Below are 19,893 nucleotides of genomic sequence, written 5' to 3'. Positions count from 1 at the left end.
ATTGGGCATGCATGCACACGTGCCTGGAGTGCTGCCTGAGATGTTGGGCCTGAGATTCTGATCAGGCAGTTGGCCATATGGGATCCAGTCACCTTAACCATACCATGGGCTATGCTGATATTTTAAAATTCTTACTACAAGTTTTTTAGGGTTTCACTAAAAAAATAAGTAATAATGGTTTATTTATAAAAATAAAAAGTCTAAGCCTCTTTAAGTGCACATTTTAATGTGGCAATCCATATGTGGATTCTCTATCAATAGACATAATTCAGAAATGTTATGTGATGGCACTTCAGTATTGTAATTTCACTCATGTTGAAATCCCATTACCCTTCATATTTCCCACAAATTATCCTCTTCATGAGTTAAGATATTTGGAAAAAAAAGATGGCTTCCCATAAATGTTAGAATAGCTGCTCTCACTGTCCAACTCTCCTGATACAGAACAGCAGTGAATATATATAAAAGGACTGAGATCCTGTTACCTCTGAACCATTCTCCTACAGAAAAATAAAACTGTTGAAAAACTAACGGGCTTGGAAGAGAAATCTTAGTTTGTGAAGACATTTGTTTTTCCCTCTTACAGTCCATGTTCTTTGCCTTCTTTTTGCTTTATGTTTGTTTGTTTGTTTTTAATAATGCTAAGATGACTTTCCAGGGTAAATTAAGGAGACCTGTGACTAAAAGTTTCTATGTAAGTTCATATAGTAAATCCCAAAGTGGGTCAAATTCTAACATGACTCTTTACACAGAAATTTTTCTCACAGCAATGACAATTTTATATCAACTCTTTAGTATGAATTCTAAATGGCAAGTAAGACTTTTCTTTTGGTTAAAGGCTGTTGTTGGTAATTACATTTATTCAGAAGATCTTACCCTAACTTGGGTTCTCTGATGTTAATGGAAATGGACCCACTGGTGAAACGCCTTCCCACTTTCTTGCAGGTGTGAAACTTCCGATGAGTGAAAACTGAGCAGTAGCTGGAGAACTCCTTATACTTACTGCATTCACAGGGATTCTCTCTAATGTGGCTGCTTATGTGTTAATGCCTTCCAACATTCTTTGCACTCAAAGATTTTTTTGAATCAAAACTGGGTCCCAGGGACCAGCAGATCAGGTAACGGATAAATCACTGGACTCCCACGTAGTAGACTGCAGTTCGAGTTCTGGACCTGGTGGCTTAAAACTCATGCTGGGTGTGTGTACATGTGTTTCCAAGATGCCTAGAGGAGTATGGAGGAGAAGGGACTGTGGTGTGTTCACCCCTCAGGGGGTAATTTCTTACTTTCCCTCTGTCTCTGTCTCTATGGTGAGTGCACATGCCCTACAGCAAAAATCTCTCTAGAATAAAAAAAGAAACACAACAACTGGATCTCATTACAAAAGACAAAAGAGGGGCAGTGAGTGAAAGCCTTTCTGCATTCATTGCAATGTCAGGATTCCTCTCAAGTATGGACCTGCTGGTGCTGAGGAGGTGTGACTTACATTTGGAGGTCTTTCCAAACTTGACAGACTTTTATTTTATAGCATCTCCCCAATGTGGATGACAGAGTGCTGAATGAGGTATGTGTGCTGGTGAAAGGCTTCCCCACACTGGGTACATTCATAGGGCTTCTCCTCAGTGTGAATCCACTGGTGCTGCATGAGTTCTGAGCTGCATCTGAAGGCTTTTCAATATTCCACACAATCCCAAGGCTTCTTTTCCAGTGTGGACTGCAGTGTTAAGTGAGGTGTACTCTATTGCTAAAAGTTTTCTCACATTCATTGCACTTGAAGGGTTTTTTACCAGTGTGAGTCCTATTATGGTGAGTGAAAGCAGAGTGGTCAATGAAGGCCTTTTGACACTCAGTGCACTCATAAGGCTTTTCTCCAGTGTGAATCAGATAGTGCTACATGAGGTATGACCTGCGTTTGAAGTCTTTCCCCCACTCCACACACCTTTATGGCTCTCCCCAGTGTGAATGAAGTAGTGCTGAATGAGGTTGGAGCCCTGGCTGAAGGCTTTTCCATAGGCATTGCACTAAGTTCTTCATGCCAGTAGAACTCACTGAAATAGAACAAGATACCACCTCTTGCTGAAACCTTTGCCGCACTGCTTGCATTTGTAAGGGTTCATCCAAGAATGAATCAAAGTGTCTTTCCCTGAGTGTTTGTGAGTCCTGTTCATGGAGAACACTTCCTGGGAAGCCTTGCTTGGAGTGCCTTGGAGTGCAACCTATCATCTGTCACCAAACTACCATCTTCATGGCTCATTTTCTCAGGAGGAGTGTTTCCTTGTGAGGGTCTGTTTCAGGCCTCACTTGGCATTTTTAAAATTTCCAAAACCCCTTCCTGGTCCCTAGATTTCCCTAATTTGGAGCTCCACTAAGATTTCTGAGTCAGGCTTTCCTGGAGCAAGGCTCCGTCAAATAAGACTAACAGACAAATGGTTGGCCCTCTGGGCTGAAGTTGTACTCTGTTGCCTGCACAGGTGGAATTTGAGAGGTCTCTCTTCACTATCCACAGCTCTTGCCTGTGCTCCAGCAGGTGGATCAACTCTGGTTTGGGAACCCAATGGCTTAATGAGACCAGGAGCCCGCAGGTCTCCATCATCACCTCCTTGTACAGGGTTCTCCAGGCCAGGTTCAGCTGTCTCCACTCCTCCTGAGTAAAGGTCACCAACACCTGAGAACGGCCACATACTTGTGCCATGTCCATCAACACTGTTGCCATTGGATGCAGAGGAACTGGCAGGCCCCTCCATTTCTGTTGCCATTGGATGCAGAGGAACTGGCAGACCCCTCCATTTCTATTTCAGTAAAATCTCTGTTAACTGGCATCACAATGATTCTGCAGAAGGGTTTCTTTTTAAGTTTTTCTCCCATGTCAGAGAACAACATAATCCTCTCAGTCTTCATAAAGATACATGTACACAAGTTGATTATTCCTTGCTGTTAGTCTTATTGACACTGCCTAATCATATTGAGGCCTGTCCCCCTCCCTTCAGGCCATTTGTATTAGGAGCATTTGGCAGGGCGCACTTTTCCGATGGCTTGGTCTCATACAAATGGGCAAATACGATATTACTTGGAGCCCTTTTCTATTCATGTCATGCTGTTTGGTCCCTTTAAAGTCAAACATATTGAGAGTCTTCCAAAAGGCTCCCTCTCCTTGCCTTTGGTGTAAACTGACCCTTCCATTCAGCTGGTCCTCACATCATCAAAGGCTTCAAACCTTATCACGGATTTACCTGGGTTTATGGAGTTTATCTATTCCATCTTAAGACACATTACTTGGCTACCTCTGACTTACTTTAAGAGACTCCCTCGCATTTTCTTTGAAACTGATGCTGATGCCACCATTCACAAATAGCTAGCAGAGGCAGAAAGGGGCTATCTTAGGATGATGTTAAGATTCAGGGGAAGACTCCCACCCCCAGTCTCTCCAAAGAAAAATAGACCCCCGTCACCCGCCACCCAGGATCTGCAATCTGCGTGCCTACGAGGTCCAGTGCCCATTCAGACTTGGCAATCAGTGATGGCAGCAAAGGCATCAATGTTGAAAGCTCCCCACGTGTGGTATTCTCATCCAGTATATGCAAAATACTGGCAACATTATTAGCAAGCAATGGCTTGGATGCGAAGCCGCCAGGTCCCCTGCAGAAAGACCGTGGAGTCGTTATTTCTCTTCTCCGTGTTACTTGGCTTTCAGGTCTCGTCAGCATGCATAGGGCAGCAGCAGGATCCAGATGTCTATAGTAGAAAACCAAGCTTTGCCCAAAGAAGGAGAGGCAGAAAGTGAGTCAGATGAGGAGGTAGAGTATGACCTGAGCAACATGGAAATCACTGAAGAGCTCTGCCAGTACTTTGCAGAAACCGAGAGGCAACAGCAGAAGCAGCAGCAGCTAGAGGCGGTATACCTGGATGACTACCACGACCTATAAATGCTGACCACGACCTATACTACAACTTCGGCCAGTCAATCAAGCCCCCAGCCAAGAGGTCTGGCAGCGGTGCAAGGCCAAGATGCAGCATTTTTACAGGTCAGCACCACCAATATCCTGGCCATGGAGGCTTCAGTGCAGCTGAGCTTTGACAAGCACTGTGACAGAAAGCAGCCTAAGTACTGGCCCGTCATTCCCCTGAAGTTCTGAGCCCCGGCACATGCCTAAGTACTGGCCCGTCATTCCCCTGAAGTCCTGAGCCCCGGCACAAGGGATCTTGACTTGTTTCTGAAAGGGGTCCCCAATCTCACCCCCTTCTTTTTGGATACACACTCTTCTCTTCTTCTGTACTTTACTCAGGAAAAGGGGTCTTTATACTGAGAGAGTAGCATGTTCACCAGAGTCTCAGTGGGAATGGATGTCATATGCCAGCTACTTAGAATACAGAGGATCTATACTGTTGCCATCATGAGAGCTTTCTCTTGGCACCAAATGATGATTTTTGTATATACTATACTTTTTTTTTTTTGTATATTGCCAATAGTAGTGTTCGATTCATTAAAGTCCTTGCCTAGATTAAAAAAAGAAAAGATTCAGGGGTCTCACCACTCTTAGAGCTAAAACCCTAATGCACATAGTTTAGATGATTCATTTTACTGGTTCATAGGGAAGGAGAGAAAACACAAGCAGGGAACAACTGTCCCAGTGCAGAATATCTCAGACAATCCTGTCAGCAGCCCCCTGGTTCTTGAATTACATGGTGGGATATAATTCACAGAGGTAAACAGTTGACATGGAAAGGATGCTTTCCAGATTAGCAGTGGGGAACACATTCCCAATATTTCATTTAAAGAGGACTGGAAGACATTTTCTAAGCCCTCTTTTTTTTTGTCTCTGGATGGAAAATCACGCATCAGGCACCAGCACCCCTTTGCACTGCATCCTGACACACTGGAACTCTTCTGACCCTCAATCTCTTAAAAAGAAAAAGGCATCTCATCTTATTTTGCACACAAGATAGGTCAATACAAATTGGCAAAAAATACTATTCAGCAGCTGGATCTTTTTGTAAATGCCTAGGGAAATAAAGAAAATTCCAAACACACATTGTTTTTCACACTTTTTTTAGGCTGGTTCAGAGCCTGCCAGACTCCTCAAACTAAAGACTCTCAGAGAATGCCCCACCTACTCTTGCTCTATAGTACAAACATTTCTTTTTAAAACTGACTTGGGAGATTGTTTATATAGCTAGGTTTCACCATGTTTCTTTGGCTTTTGAGCAGATGCTAATTCAAAAGTAATCTAAGACCTGCAATTATAGAGTTAAAATATGAAATATTCTCAGCACTATAGGATCCTCTGCTTGCTAAGGGTATTCAAGTTTGTTTAAATTCAATTTGCCTTTTAGCAGAGCCTGAAATAAGAGATAAGCCTCTTAGGGTTAACCTATGCAGCTTCTTAACAAGAAGCAAAAGAAAAAAGTATAAAGAACTTTTCAGAAGACTATGCATGTGTATGTATGCATACATGTTATACATGTTGTATGTCTAAGTGGTAAAGGAATTAAGGAATTCTATTCAATTTGATTTATAAAAAGAGTGTTCATATAAATTACTTTAAATGCTTTTCAGGTTCAAGTGGCTTAAATAAGCTGGCTTCAAATATGGTAAAAGAAGTCTTAAGACTTCTTAAGCAAGACCTCCAAAGCACAGGCAATAATACCCAAAAGAAACAGGTGGGATTATATCAGATTAAGAAGTTTCTGCACAGCAAAGGACACAGTAATTAGTGTGAATAGAACCCTCAGAATGGGAGAGAATTTTTCTTAACTATGCCTCAGGTAACGGGTTGATAACCAGAATACACAGGGAATTCAAGCAGCTTACCTTAAAGAAAACAATGGGAAAATGTGCTGAATAAACAAATTTCTAAGGAAGACATCCCTCATCACAAGGGAGATGCAGATCAAAACTATAAGATACCACCTAACCTCAGTCAGAATGGCCAAGATTAAAAAAAAAAAATGATAAGTGCTGGCAGGGGTGTGATGAAAGGGGAACTCTCATACATTGTTGATGGGAATATAAATTGGTCCAGCTGCTGTGGAGAACAACATGGAGGTTCCTCAAGGACCTTCAAATAGAACTACTATATAATCCAGCAATTCCGCTCCTGGGTATCTATTCAAAGGACAGGAGAACGTTCAGTCAGAAAAGTGCCTGCAGAGTTATATTTATTGCAGCATTATTCACAATTGCTAAGACATGGAACCAATCCGAATGTCCACAAACAGATTAATGGATTGAAAAAGTGGCACATATACTTCATGAAATGCTATTCAGCCATAAAAAATAACAAGACCTGGGCATTTGATAGAAAGTGGACAAACATGGAAGATCTATTGCTGAGTGAAGCAAGTCAGGCTATGAAAGAGACATTGTTTGTCTCCACTTAACGTATATCACCTGTCTGCGCCCTATGATAGAGACTGAAAGACTGGAGGACATAAAAACATTAAAAATTATTATGGGCACAGAGGACAAAGTGGAAGAAGAGTGGGAGAGGGGAAGAGTACAGGAAGGGAAACGGGAAAATATGGAGAAGTAAGACATTTGTATTACACGAATAGGGTTTATTGCCTGTTGGTGATGATGTGCACAGTAGTATCAACTTGTCGGCTGTGTAGTGTATATCATGTTGGGTAAAATCTCTTTACAAACTAAATGATGTATAATGACTAAATGTATAAAAATAATAAATAATACTAATAAAAAGCCAAATATAATAAAAGAAAAACAAGTTTAATAAGTGAACATCTTCACAATTTCCAACATATATTTTGTACAGGGTTTTATTGATCAGGCAACATCATGTTTATCCTAACATGGTTGGTTTAATGAAACAACTGGTATTTACATGTTATGTATTACATTTTACATGGTGAATATCTAACAGAGAAATGTATTCATGACTAGTTTTTTTCTGGCTTTAGTTTTGGGGCCAACAGATACTGAGTTAACCCTATTTAATTCCTAAGGTGCTTGGAAAACATTTAGCTTTCATTTTCTGCTGACAGTTCCAAAATTATTTGAGATTCCCAGGAAGCTACAGAGTAATATTTATCAGACATGTTGTAGATTATTATGTTAAACTGGTGTATGACACAGATATATCTAAATTTGCCAGTTGTAAATTTTTGTCAGATCTTTAACTATGGTTGATTAAAGTCTTACTGTCCGTAAGTAATTGCTTTGTTTGACAGCTTTCTAAAAGCTTTTTGCAAATGGCTATAATCCTAACGTATCATGTCTTTATGGAAATTACAAAGAGGATGCAAAGAAGATGTACTCTTACAAGTACTGGTTTCTGATAATCTAATCATTTAACTGGGTGAAAACTTTCATTACCTATGGAGAAACTGATTTGTTTTCTGAAATGGTAGGTCAACCATTAAGCAGAATCAAAATTAATCAAAAGCAGGGAAATGTTTTGACAGAATCTCATGGTAAGTAGCTAAAAAGAAAATTGTTAAGCTATATAGTACCTCCTAGCCCACTGTCTAAAATCAAATGCAAATTGTTGAGATCTGTAATTTGAATGAATCGCATGAGAATGATTTAAGTTAAATTACCTGTGATAATCTATCTAATAAACTATGCTATGTACCTAAACTAAAGAGGTTAAATTGGAGGGGAAAGAGAATAGGGAGGGAAATTAGGTGGGAAAATAGTGAGGCAAGAAATTGTGGGACACGGTATGGTCTATTACATGTTGATGATATTGTCTATAGTATCCTCAACTGGACTGGTCTGAGGTGTATTTCATGTTGGGTAAATTCTCTTTGCAAGCCAAATGATGTATAGCAATAGAATTTATAAAATAACAATGCTAATAATAATAATAATAATAATTGGTAATCCAATGTTAAGCATGGACTCATGGAGAGCAAGGCTGCCTGGTTCTTCCTTAGTCATCCTTGTAGCTCTCATTACTAAGTTAACATGCTTTGATTATGCCTATTGTTAGTTTTTTAGATTTTACAGGAATGAAAGATACCGAGTTGGTCTATTAATAAGATTGTTCAGTTCTGCACTGGGAAATTTGTTAAAAAGGTTTTGTCATTGTTTGTACATGTTCATAAGCTACTGATATATGCTAAAAAACTAAGGTTGCTTAAAGTGGAAAATTCTCGTCAATATGGATATATGTAATTCTACATACAAGTTAACAAGCTTGATATGACTCCTCTAGATTCCAGATATCAGATATCAGACTCCCCAGGGTAAGGGAGAAGAGATAGGCAGGGGTAGTTGGAAAAAACTCTTTTCGAAGGCACTCCTTTTGGAAATTCTCTTTAGAAAAATCCCATTGTGGGGGGCCAGAAGATGATTTAGCAGTTACATTGCTGGACTCCCACATGGTCGACTGTGGTTCCAGTCTTTAACCTGGTGGCTTAAAACTCAGGATGGGCATGTATGCGTGTGTGCCCAAGATCCCAAGAGGAGAAGGGATTATGTCATGGTCACCCCCCTGAGGGTGATTTCTCACTTTCTTCTCTGTTTCCCTCCCAGGCCCTACCATAAGCGTGTCATAAGGCAAAAAACTTCTCCAAAAAGAAAAAAGAAGAAAGAAAAGAAAAGAAAGAAAGGAAGGAAGGAAAACAAAAAAGAAAATTTCCATTATAACCCACCTACCCTCTAGGCTAAAGTGCTTGTTTCCTCCTTGGCATGCTTTCAAACTGGCCAGTCATTTCCACATAAGACATTCAGGCAGCCCTATAATGAAGAAACCAGAACTGGTTTTGGTGACCTCTGTATGAGGGACAAAAGCTAGGGAACCTGGTAGGGTGGGAAACTCAAGGAACCGGGTGGGATGAGGTAAGGCTAGAGCTCCTGGTTTTCTTCTCTCTTCTTGCCTTCCAACACTCCTTCTGTTTTTCTCTTCAGTTAAACTTCTTCCCCTTTGGGCTCTCCCTTGGCTATATTCTCAGAGACTGGAACAGATCTAAGCCTCACCTCAATATAAGTTAGATGATGAGGAGGTTTAGCCATAAAATGAAAGTTTAAATTACAACTGAATTCTCCAGCTAGAGCTTTGGTGTAGTCAATAAGGAGGATGCTTTGTAACACCTGCAAACTGGAATCCACCCTTTTGGCAATACTCAGTTGCTCCTTAAAGGATCTATTAGAATGTAGGTTCTCTTCTCAGCAGGATCTCTTAGATTGGAATATTTCTAGAAAAATTCCTAGATAATTCAGAAAAGTGTTATAACATGTGTGTCTCTTGAAATCCAGAGAAGAATGGAGGAGGAGGGATTGTGGTGTGGCCATCCCCGTTGGGGGGTGATTTCTTGCTTTCTGTTTCTCTCTGTCTTTCCAGTGAATGTACACACCCTATAGCAAAAATCTGTAAGAAAAAAAAAAGAATTAAGATTTTTTAAAAATAATTTATGTCTGAATCACAGGTGTTAAAGCTGTTTCTAAAAGTATATTCGTAAGAAGAAACAAGGGAAAATAACAGCTGGCAAAGGTGACATAAAAGGAAAGATTTTTAATACAGAAAGAGTTTTCTGGGGTAAAGTTTTTATCTTCAGGAAAATGGTTAAGGTAAAGAAAAAGAAGAGACAAAAATGAAAAGTCTTAAGCATGTTGTGGAAGGTTTGAGTTACAGTGGAAGAGCCTAAGAATTATAAAATTGATAAAACCAATATTTTGTTGATAAATGTTCTGAAGTTAATTGTGACACCATCAGTCACAATTTTAGTTGTTATCTTTAAGTGTTGTATGCAATAGAAATAGCTAAATCTCCTTTTCTATTGCATCATTTTTATAATGAACTGCTCCTTTCATTTAGAATCCATCAAGCTACAAATGGTGGTCAGGACAAAATCTCCAGTGAATACCCATCATGACTTCTAGCACAGGCCTCTAGATAGACCTCTCTGGGAGAGGATCCTTAAATGCTGTCTCCCTACCCTCCCATCATCGCTCAATTTTAGCACGAAGAAGTCAGAACAGTCTTCGACCTTTGTGCCCCAAGTAGCAAGTAGGGATTTCTCTGCAGAGGTGGGAGCGAGGTAGGATACAAGGACCCTGAAAATATAGTTAGGATATAGGACTAAAATGGAATCACAAAATGGCTAAGTTTTAAGTTGGAGACAAAGTACCTCTGCTGCTCACTCTGGAGAGACCGCTTGCAGCATTGGTTCAGTGACTGAAATAGGCACTATGACCTAGACCTAAAACAAAGGCTTTTTGACCTAGACCTAAAACATTTCAGGAAGAACATAAAATAATGTTTTTTATGGCCCAATACCTCTAGAAAAAGACCTTTATACTCACTCCAAAATTAGGAGAATAACTGGACCTACCTTGAAGAAGACGAGACTCTATCTTGGAGGAGTGACTCCATCTTGGAGGAGCACCTCTAACTGTTAAATTCCTATGACTAATAACTCTGGGCAGATAGCTGTCTAAGGTTTCTTCCCCCCGGCAGACGTATTGTCCCTCCACGGAGCTACAGGGTTACCTGAAAACCTTGGGTGGGTTAGTACCTTGAATAGATTACTACCTTGAATGGATTGGTACTTTGAATGGATTAGATTTCCTGCTTCTCTGACTCCTCCCTTTGATACTGTCTAGGGAGGGAGCTGAGCCCAATCCCCACCCTGAGACCTCCCCTTTTCCAATTCCCCCATAAAAGACCATGTCCAACCTTCAGTCAGGGCCAGAGATTTTGAATGTTAACTTCTCCATGCCCGCTGGTGTAATAAATAGTTCTCCTAATCTCTTCAAGTGCTGCTTTCCATTCCTCGGCATCTGGTTTTCTGCAACAATTCAGCATGTACCCTTTCCCACTACAAGGGGAATGCATGCATGAGACCCACCTACAACAACCCTGAACAGGCCTCCCTGACCCAGATAAAAACCCCTCATCTCAGTTCCTCTTTGGTAACCCATTTCCCAGGACCTCTCCCTTCATGAGAGCTCTGGCTTTCCTTCCTTCTCTTTCAGTAAACTCCGTGCTTTGCTATACCTACTCCCTGTGTCTGCATCTCTAATTCTTCCTGAATGAGATTAGAATCTGTCTCACTGCATGTTCTGGGCCCCATCACCCCTGCATCCCCATATTCCTATGTCCCCTTCTTTCAGGGTGAGAGCAAAAGTAGTCATTTAAAAATATATCCAGAATATCTTTTTTTTTTTTCTGAACAACATCTGCCATCAAAGACAAACTACTGTACCAGAAGCCTAAACTACTGTGTTTTGATTTCCTATTCATGATAGACAACATATGTGTACACATCAGAGAGAGCAGGAGAGGAGGAAGGGAGGGAAGGGGAGAGAGGGAAAATGAGAGAGGAGAGAGAAAGGCACCCTCAAGATGGTCTTGTCATGCCCCAATCCTGTTTCTGCAGCTCTCTAGCTTTTCAGGATTTGGGGCATATGTATGTACATACAGTGTGCTTCAGGCTGACCAGGCTGGCTGGGGATCCAAACCTGGATTGGCCATATGGGTTATAGCGCTGCAGTGCAATATTCTACTGACTACTGTGGGCTTTTATCAAAGTCTACTGTGGTTTTATCAAAGCCTAATCCACCTGGGGGGAGGAAAATATATAACTCTAGCATCTAGTTTTTTATGTCATGTAAGGGAGCTGAACAAGAGAAAACAAAGTTGAGAAATACTTGCAAAATTCATGGTGTAAGGGTACAGGTCCACTACAAAACTGATGCCCAATAATAGGACTATACAGTGCTTCTTCTTAAAATCCAGCTGAAACCCTCTAAAAGGGGTGAACTTTCAGTTTCCTTTTTATTACTTTTTTGTGAAAGTGTAACTTCCCAAACTGAAAACTGATTAGAACTAAAAGTATCTATTCAGGTTGTTTGACAAGAGAGGTCCATTTAAATGTAGATGTTACATTTAAGGCTCTTGACTTTGACTACACCCCCTCCCTTCCTGAGGTAATTATTTGAATATATACCCTAGCTCACTGTAAACAGAACCTAAATATGGTAATAGATGACTCTCTTTCTCTAGCAATGCTTATGTAAAAATGATCTGTCATTTTATGTACTAAAAAGAAACTTGTAACCTTCCTCTTTGTCAAAGAAATTAGTTTCTTAACTGTAGGAATTAAGATGTAGAAATTATGTATAACACAAATTTTAAGATGTTTTGTAGGAGAATAATCATGACTACATCACCTCCAGGCTGAAATGCACCAAAGACCTGATGATTGCCCCCTCCCAGAACAGAAAGTTGATTATCAAAGGCCTCACTGAGATCAAGAATGCAGAAGAGATGATCACACCCTCTTAAACCAATCACCGAACTAACCATGCACCTGGAACCTCTACCTCTAATTTTGCCCTTAAAAACGCTTGTGGGGAACATCTCGGGGAGACTGGGGTTTTTCAGCATGAGCTGCCCGCTCTCCTTGCTTTGTGCATTGCAATAAAGCTGTACTTTCCTTCATCACACCATGTGCCTATAGTTTAGTTTTATAGCATGTGGGGAAGTGAATCTCATTTGAGTTTGGCTATACTCTTACCCCACATCTTTCCACCATAAAAATAGGGTGCTCATGTACTATAGGGGAATGTAACTGAAATAACTGTGCATTTCAGATAATATATAAGAAGTTTCTGGACAAACAGAAAACAGGCTGAACAAAACCAAGGACAATAAGAGGAAGTTTAGCCTCCAACATTTACGTGACAGCAAATAATAAACACAGTTTAACTCCTAGCCAGATATATATAAAAACCACATTTTAAAGGCCTATTTACTTCCGTTCCTTTTGTCCATTACATCACATCTAGTGTTCAACAAAGACAGGAGTTAGACCCCATTTACAGGTAGATAGGGCAGGGCCTCCTTTCGCCAGAGGAGAGCCACTGTGCTATGTGGCTCCTGACAATTCCTCTCTTCTCTCAGTCACCATATTTTTTTGGCCTGTAGATATGTAGATCTTGTTGTGAAGAATTTATGGCCTTTTACAATGGGATTTAATTAGTCTAGTCACCATATCCCTTTGCCCTTAGACATTTAAATCTTACTCTTAAAGAATTCATGGCCCAAAATTTCAGAATCTCCAACCTTCTCGTACCCATTCCAAAATTAAAAGAATATTAAAAGAATAACTGAATCTGTTGTGTCACGAAATTCCCGAAAGACCACCAAGGAGCCAATTCCGATGCTAGCACACAAGGGTTGCTTTTATTTGGGCTCAAGCCAGGATTCCTAATCTCACTGACACAGCAGATTAGAGTTGAGAGCCCTGGTTTTAGTTGGGCTGGGTTTTTATTTGCTTTTGGGCTGCTGGTGGGGAGGTCGAGGGGTGCCTGAGAAATGCACTCAGGCAGCTATACACTGGCTGTAGATTTCAAGAAGCATAGTTGTCTTGTACTGATTGGTAAGAAAGTTACTGCAGGTCTCTGGTATTTCCTTTGCTTATCATTGGCCAGCCCCGGAAGGGTGATGGTCTTATGACTTTTTCCTATGTGATTGGCTCTCCTCCTTGAAATGGCACCGATTCTTAGCAAGGTGGGTTTAATAAAATGGAGTCACCCCGTAAAAAAATGATCACTCTGATCCTTCATATCCCCCTTTCCCAAGTACATAGTGGAGCCAATCATGAATCCCTATTATTGAGCTCTATATGGTCTCAATCAGGGATGGGCTGATTTTATGGTCTCTAGTTGCTGGGCACAGTTGCTCATGCACAGGAGTGTCTGGTTGGATGGCCTGGGCCAATGTTCATGGTACTCAGCCACTAGGTTCAGTCACTTATAGGGAGATCGTGATACAGCGCTTTTTGAGACAATGCAAGTAGTTTACAGAAGCAGAACAGCATTTGGTTAGGAACTTATGGAAATAACAAAATTTCTCACAAAATAGAGAAACCATCTCTTTTTTTTTTTTTTGAGTCTGTTTAAATATTTGTTAAGGAGAGTCACCCTGGCAATGCAGTGCCTGGTATATTTGGGCTCTAAGTCTAGAGGTAACTAGTATCTAATATTTAACGGCTTTCATCATGTAAGAGATGGGATTGGGTAAGAAAACTGAGTAAACTAGAGCCAAAAGTTAAATTAGAAGCACGGCTAATATAGGATTTAACAGGGGCAAGGCCTCAGGAACCTACTACCAGAGGCTACTCTGTCCTATGAGTAAGAAGCAGTCTGTCTTTTTTCTGCCCATGTGGTCATGGAGCTGCTGAGCCATACTCTTGACAATGTCTGACTTAGAGTAGTCAGCCTCTGGAGTGACTAGCAGGGCTGTTGTTCTCCAGTCCCCGAAGCACCATCACAAAGGACTTCTTGGCCCATTCTTATGGACCAAGGCCCTGGTGAGTCCATGGAAGCAGTCTTCTTAGCTTTTGGTGTGACAGACTCACAGGCTAACTTTACAACTATGTGAGGCCCCATCTAGACTAGTTGGAGAAGCTCCTCTCTTTTAGTTGTTTTACTACATATAACATTCAAAGATAGTGCAACCAGCTCCAGAACACTAACTTGATCAATTCTTGTAACTCTTTCTTAGACTTTTGTACACAACTCAAACATTCAACAACATGCTTCACATCTTTTAGTTTCTGTCCCCTTTCTCTCCCGTTCTGATATAGCCATTTCACTTTCAGACAAAAACTCACTACACAAAATTCTTTCTATATAAAAACTTTTCATTTTTACCTTTTTCACTAGAAATACATTTTTACAGCCATAACCCTTCTTTCAGTTTTTTAATCTCATTTTTTAATTTTATCTTTTACAAGTTTAACGTTAAAAATTGCCTTAATCTAATAGACAAAGTTCAATTATAAACATTTATCTATTTATATTTATCTAAGTTTTGTCTAATTATGGTTTCAAGTTATTTAGAGAAACAAGGCTATTTATTTAAGGTTTTTTTTTTTGAAAAGCAAAACTGGGCCAGTCTTACATTAGCTAGTTTCATTTTATCTAGAGCCTGAACTATTAGACACCATAGATTTTTCTAATGTTCTTTAAGTTTTTCTTTTTTTCTGGAATTTGATTCTCAAGGGAGTCTTGCCTGAGAGTTTTAGGATTTACCTGTGTACGGGCAACACGTTTTGAGACAACACCATTGATAAGGTTATCTAGACTAGGCACAAAATTTTATTCTTAACTAGTTTAGCAAGTTTGTTTTTCTCAGGTAGGTAATCTGGTGTACCTGATCTATAACGACTTGTTCAAGGGCCTCAGGGATTATTGGCCTGCTGATCTGTTAACAGCAGTCATCTTTTGGGTCCTCCTCTTCCTCCTGAGTTTAGGAGGGGGAGGACAGAGTCTGGGGTGGCTACAAGAATTTTTAGTTGCTGATAGAGATATCTACCCTCTGGCTAGGTCTTATAATTCTCTCTCTTGTCACATGGTCAGCCAACCTGTTTGCTACTATTTTTTCTTATTTTTTATGAGTGTACTTTTGGAAACAACTTTAACCTCTGATTTAGACAGAAATTAATCTTAGTCACCTTAAGCTTGTCCAGTGAAGCTGTCAGATGTCCAAGGGGAGTCGCTGAGGGGTCTCAGGTCCTATCAATCTTCCCTTTCAAAGGCCAGCATGGATAGACCCCAGAAGTCCAGAGCTCTCTTTAGAGCTCAGTGCATTCTGTCTCGTCTCTGGTTGCCAACTCCACATTGGGGACAAGGCCCCACTGGAGGACATGAGGACGCCAGTCATGAGCACTGTTCAGTGCCTGGGCTGCCCACATCGGAAACAGAGTTTCTTCTGAGGCAGAGACTCTGATCTGGGCTGTTTCCAGATCCTGCCCTCAGAGAAGTTTTCAGCATTCAGGATTACTAAGAGTGACTACTGGGTGCCATTAAAGTGAGAGTTAAATCAAAGGTTAAGGTGCCTTGTCAATTTGTTATTACACTTTTCTGAGTTATTTGGGAACATTTTTGATATCTGTTCTAAATTGTCCCTACACTGAGAAGTTAACTTAAGTTTTTTTTTTTTTGAGAGGTTTTCGCTATAGGGCGCATGCGCTCGCCAGACAGAGAGAGACATAGAGACAGAAAGTGAGAAATTACCCCCCAGGGGGGATGGTCACGCAGCAATCCCTTCTCCTCCATTGTCTTCTTGGGATCTTGGGCACGCACGCACACGTGCCCGGTGTGAGATTTAAGCCACTGGGTCCGAGACGCGAACTGCGGTCGACTACGTGGGAGTCCAGCGACATAGCCATTACGCTAACTGCTGGTTCCCAAGTTAACTTAAGTTTTAATAGATCTCGCAAGGAGCAGCTGAGTACTCTCAGGGGAGCAAAGCCCAGTTTACAGGTGTTACAAGGCATCTGCCTTACAACCTATATAAAAGTCCTAGCTGGAGAATGTAATAATCTAAATTCTTGTTTTTCTAGCTAAACCTCTTCTTGATCATTTAACTAAAGGGAGAGTCCAGTGGGGGAGAGGCCTAACTAAAAGAAACAGAAGGAGTGCATGAAGGAAAGGGGGCTCCAAGAGAAGGCAGCCTGGAGCTCTAGCCTTAACTTGTTCCATCCCATTCCTTGAGACGCTTACCCTATTAAGCTGTCAGACAGTAGTTTTTAAGCTTTTGTCTCAGAAATATAGGTCTAATTTTTAATAATTGCCCATGTCTACTTTTTTCTTTTACCTTGGGAAATTTGATGCTTTAAAGGAGCTATTAAGCTTGTCATACATCTATATTGAGCAAATTTTTTATTTTCGGCAACTGTAAATTTTAGCATATACCAGCAGCTTATGAACATGTACAAACAATAACAAAATCTGTTTAACAACTTTCTAATGTAAAACTGAACAATTTTACTAATAGGCCCTCTCAATTTTTTTTTAAATTAAAAACCAATAATACGGATAACTAAAGCATGTTAACTTAACAACAAGAATTATAAGGAGGATTCAGAGGGAACCAGGCAATATGTTTTCATGAGGCTATGTTTTTATACCAATTTTACTTCTTTAACTCAGGTGCATTGCATTGGCCACCTGACATGCAAACTTGTCAAATATTCCCTCATTTTTATTTGGCCAACCTTGGCTTAACAGTTTAGAAAATCAATTAGTTTACACAGAAAATGAAGATTTTACCCAAATGATTAAATTTCTTTAGAAATCTGTACTTGTAAGAGTATATTCTCTTATCTTCTTTGTGAATTTCTTTAAGTATATAACATTAGGATTAGAGCCAGAGTTAACGTTCTGACAAAATGTATAACTGACAAATAAATTTGGCTATATATACCAGTTTAACATAATAGCCTATCATTAATTCCTGGGAATCTCAAATTATTTTAGAACACAATGCATACATAGACATACAAGAATATAACTTATTTATACATATAACTCAAATATAATACCAAAAAAACTAGAATTACCCAATTTGATAGTGCTTTCCATTTTTATCCAACATATAAAGAATAATTTTGATTGGTTTAACATCTCCCTTTTGCATGTCTCAGGGGTCCTCTATAAACATCAAGAGTTACTCTGAGGTCAAAGATTCTGTTAGTACTAAAACTAAAGCCAGAAAAAGCTAGTCATGAATTGGTTTCCTTGTTAGATATCTACTATGTAAAATGCAACATACAACACATAAATACTAGCTGTTTTATTAAACCATCCATATTAAGATAAACATGATATTGTTTGATTAATAAAACCCAGAAAAAATATATGTTGGAAATTGTAAAGATTTTCACTTATTAATTTTTTTCTTTCATTACATTTGAAGCCAGCTCATTCACTGAAGTTATATGAACTTGAGAAACATTTAAATCAATTTCTATGAATGCTCTTTTTATAAAGCAAACTGAATAGAATATTTTAAGACCTTTTTTTCATACAGACATACAATAGGTATTACATAACATGACATATTACATGCACAGATGCACACACATATCAGGATTATAAGAGCCAATTTCCTTAGGGTTACTTTGACATTGATACTCTTTAGAGTAATCCCCTTTTTGAAATTTTTAATTATATACTTAAGGATGGTAGAAATTTAACTTTTTGTTGCCTATACCATTTAAGTTTTTACAACACAAATATTCTTTATATTCCTACCCCTTCTAAGTGTGATGTTTGTAAAAGGCCCTCTTAGTTTTTTGGATGGAGAGTTTGATGCCATAATCATAACTTAACCTCCCTCTGTCGGGGGTGCTTCCCTTAAGGGCAATATGGCCTCTGAGGAATAGGGGCTTCGATCTTTCCTCATTTCCCTGGATCTACTCTGGGTGCAGGGCGGTGAGAAGAGGCCCAAGGAGGCTGCCTCCTGTGGCCTCTTGTCACTCTCCCTAGGCTGATGCCTGTTAGGGTTATAAGGGGGAGGAAGATCCGACTCCTAAGGATCAGACTACAGGATAGGGGGCTTTTGTTCTCTTTATTGGGGCTCTTTCTGTGGGCCAATTATAAGAATACAGTTCTCGTTCTTTTTTTTTTGTTGTTGTTTGTTTGTTTTTTCCCCCTACAAAGCCCTCATCAAAGTGGTATAGTAAACCCTGTTAGGGCCTCCGGCCCCGAATTTTTCCAAACCGTCTAAGGGCAAAACTTCCAGCCCCCAGATTCTAGGCACATCTGGTGGAACCTAAGTAGGAGTTCTATAACTGTGTCCAGTCAGCCCTGAGTCCCAGCCACCTGCACAAGGGCTTATGGCCCTTGACCCAGGTCAGACTTCAGGGGGCCTCTCAGGGAAATACACCCTGCCTGGGATTCCCTCCCTGTTCTGTAGCCAACCCCTTACTCACTGGTTTGTCTTTACTGAAGCAGATAGAACAGGACAGGAACATCCAAAGAAATGCCTCTGAAGGTCTTACAGCAAAACTCTACAATCCTCTTTGGGGAGCAGTCAGTGTTTCTTGTCAGCTGCCAACACTCCCGGGAGTAGCTCCAGGGCCCTGGGAAATCCCAGGTGGTGCCTTCCCTAGAGCAGTCTCCAGGTAGTCAGCAACCAGGCCAAGCAAAGCCGCTCTCCCTAGGATGCCTCACCAATGTACCAGACAGGTATGGATCTCGCTGGGGCCTCCAAATGTTATAGTCTACTCAGTGATAAATAAGAGGACATCCAGACATAGCCAAATTTATTGGAGTTTATTGATTAAGCCAGTGGCATACAGGAGGACTCATGTCTCAAAATCCTGCAGCCCTGAGTGAAAGGGGAATGGAGCTTATATAGGCCAAAAATGCACAACCATGTCCAGGGTGACCTGATGATTTACAAGGACAAAGGAACAAAGTGAAGGGGCTTCAGGAGAGTTGGGGGTAGGGTTCTTCTATCTTCGAAGCAAAAAAAGCCGATTACAGAAGCAAAGCAAGCAGGTTAATCATTCCTCAGGCTATGTTCCATCACAGCATCAGAGGGGAAGTCTGAGTCTGTCCCATTTCTGTCAGAAACACATAAACACCAACAGAGATAGGTAATAAACACACAGACAGGAATGCGGCCATGCAGATGCTCTTCACTGAGTGAAAAACAAACCTAAACTGGGACTATGGCCTCATACCATGCTGCAGGAGCGACCCGCTATGTCCTATCAGAGAACTCAGGATAACTAGGGGCACTCTGTCCCCTCCCAGAGGATCTGGAATGTCTTCCAGGCCCCCAGGTTGGCGGCCCATCAGCGCGTCCTCTAGACCAATTCTGATCTACTACAGAGTTAGGGCCCTCAGAGACCAAACAGGACAAACACAGAGACAAAGGAAACACACTCACCGGCCGTTATCAGTCGATCCTCCAGTCTGGGGATCCTGGGGGTCTTGGGGGAATCCCAGACAAGCACCCAAATGTTGTATCCTGGTCATGAAATTCCCAAAAGACCACTAAGGAGCCAATTCTGATACAAGCACACAAGGTCGCTTTTATTTGGCCTCAAGCCAGGGCTCCCAATCTCACTGACACAGTGGGTCAGAGTTGAGAGCCCTGTTGTTAGCTGGGCTGGGTTTTTATTGGCTGT

The 19,893-nt window shown here is 40.6% G+C and overlaps 1 protein-coding gene and 1 pseudogene across 2 annotated transcripts in view; one reads left to right on the top strand and one right to left on the bottom strand.

The window, feature by feature from the left end:
• The window catches only part of CHIC1 (cysteine rich hydrophobic domain 1), a 128,385-nt gene that overhangs the window by 10,353 nt on the left and 98,139 nt on the right, over positions 1-19,893 (bottom strand). The window contains exons 4-5 of one of the 2 annotated variants that reach the window (XM_027767752.1): positions 19,653-19,733; positions 19,158-19,323 (exon numbers count right to left, since the gene is read on the bottom strand). The exons of the other annotated variant lie outside the window; for it this stretch is intronic. Coding sequence (XP_027623553.1) covers positions 19,662-19,733 — 72 coding nt within the window. The 3' untranslated portion in view covers positions 19,158-19,323; positions 19,653-19,661. Of the gene's footprint in view, positions 1-19,157; positions 19,324-19,652; positions 19,734-19,893 lie in introns of those variants that run through there. 2 annotated transcript variants of the gene reach the window in all.
• LOC102492706 (gem-associated protein 8 pseudogene) lies at positions 3,518-4,133 on the top strand (annotated as a pseudogene).

The sequence above is a fragment of the Tupaia chinensis genome, unplaced genomic scaffold, assembly GCF_000334495.1.
Source record: "Tupaia chinensis unplaced genomic scaffold, TupChi_1.0 Scaffold144586_1, whole genome shotgun sequence".
NCBI classification, from domain to species: Eukaryota; Metazoa; Chordata; class Mammalia; order Scandentia; family Tupaiidae; genus Tupaia; species Tupaia belangeri.
This window is presented reverse-complemented; position numbering and strand designations above follow the sequence as displayed.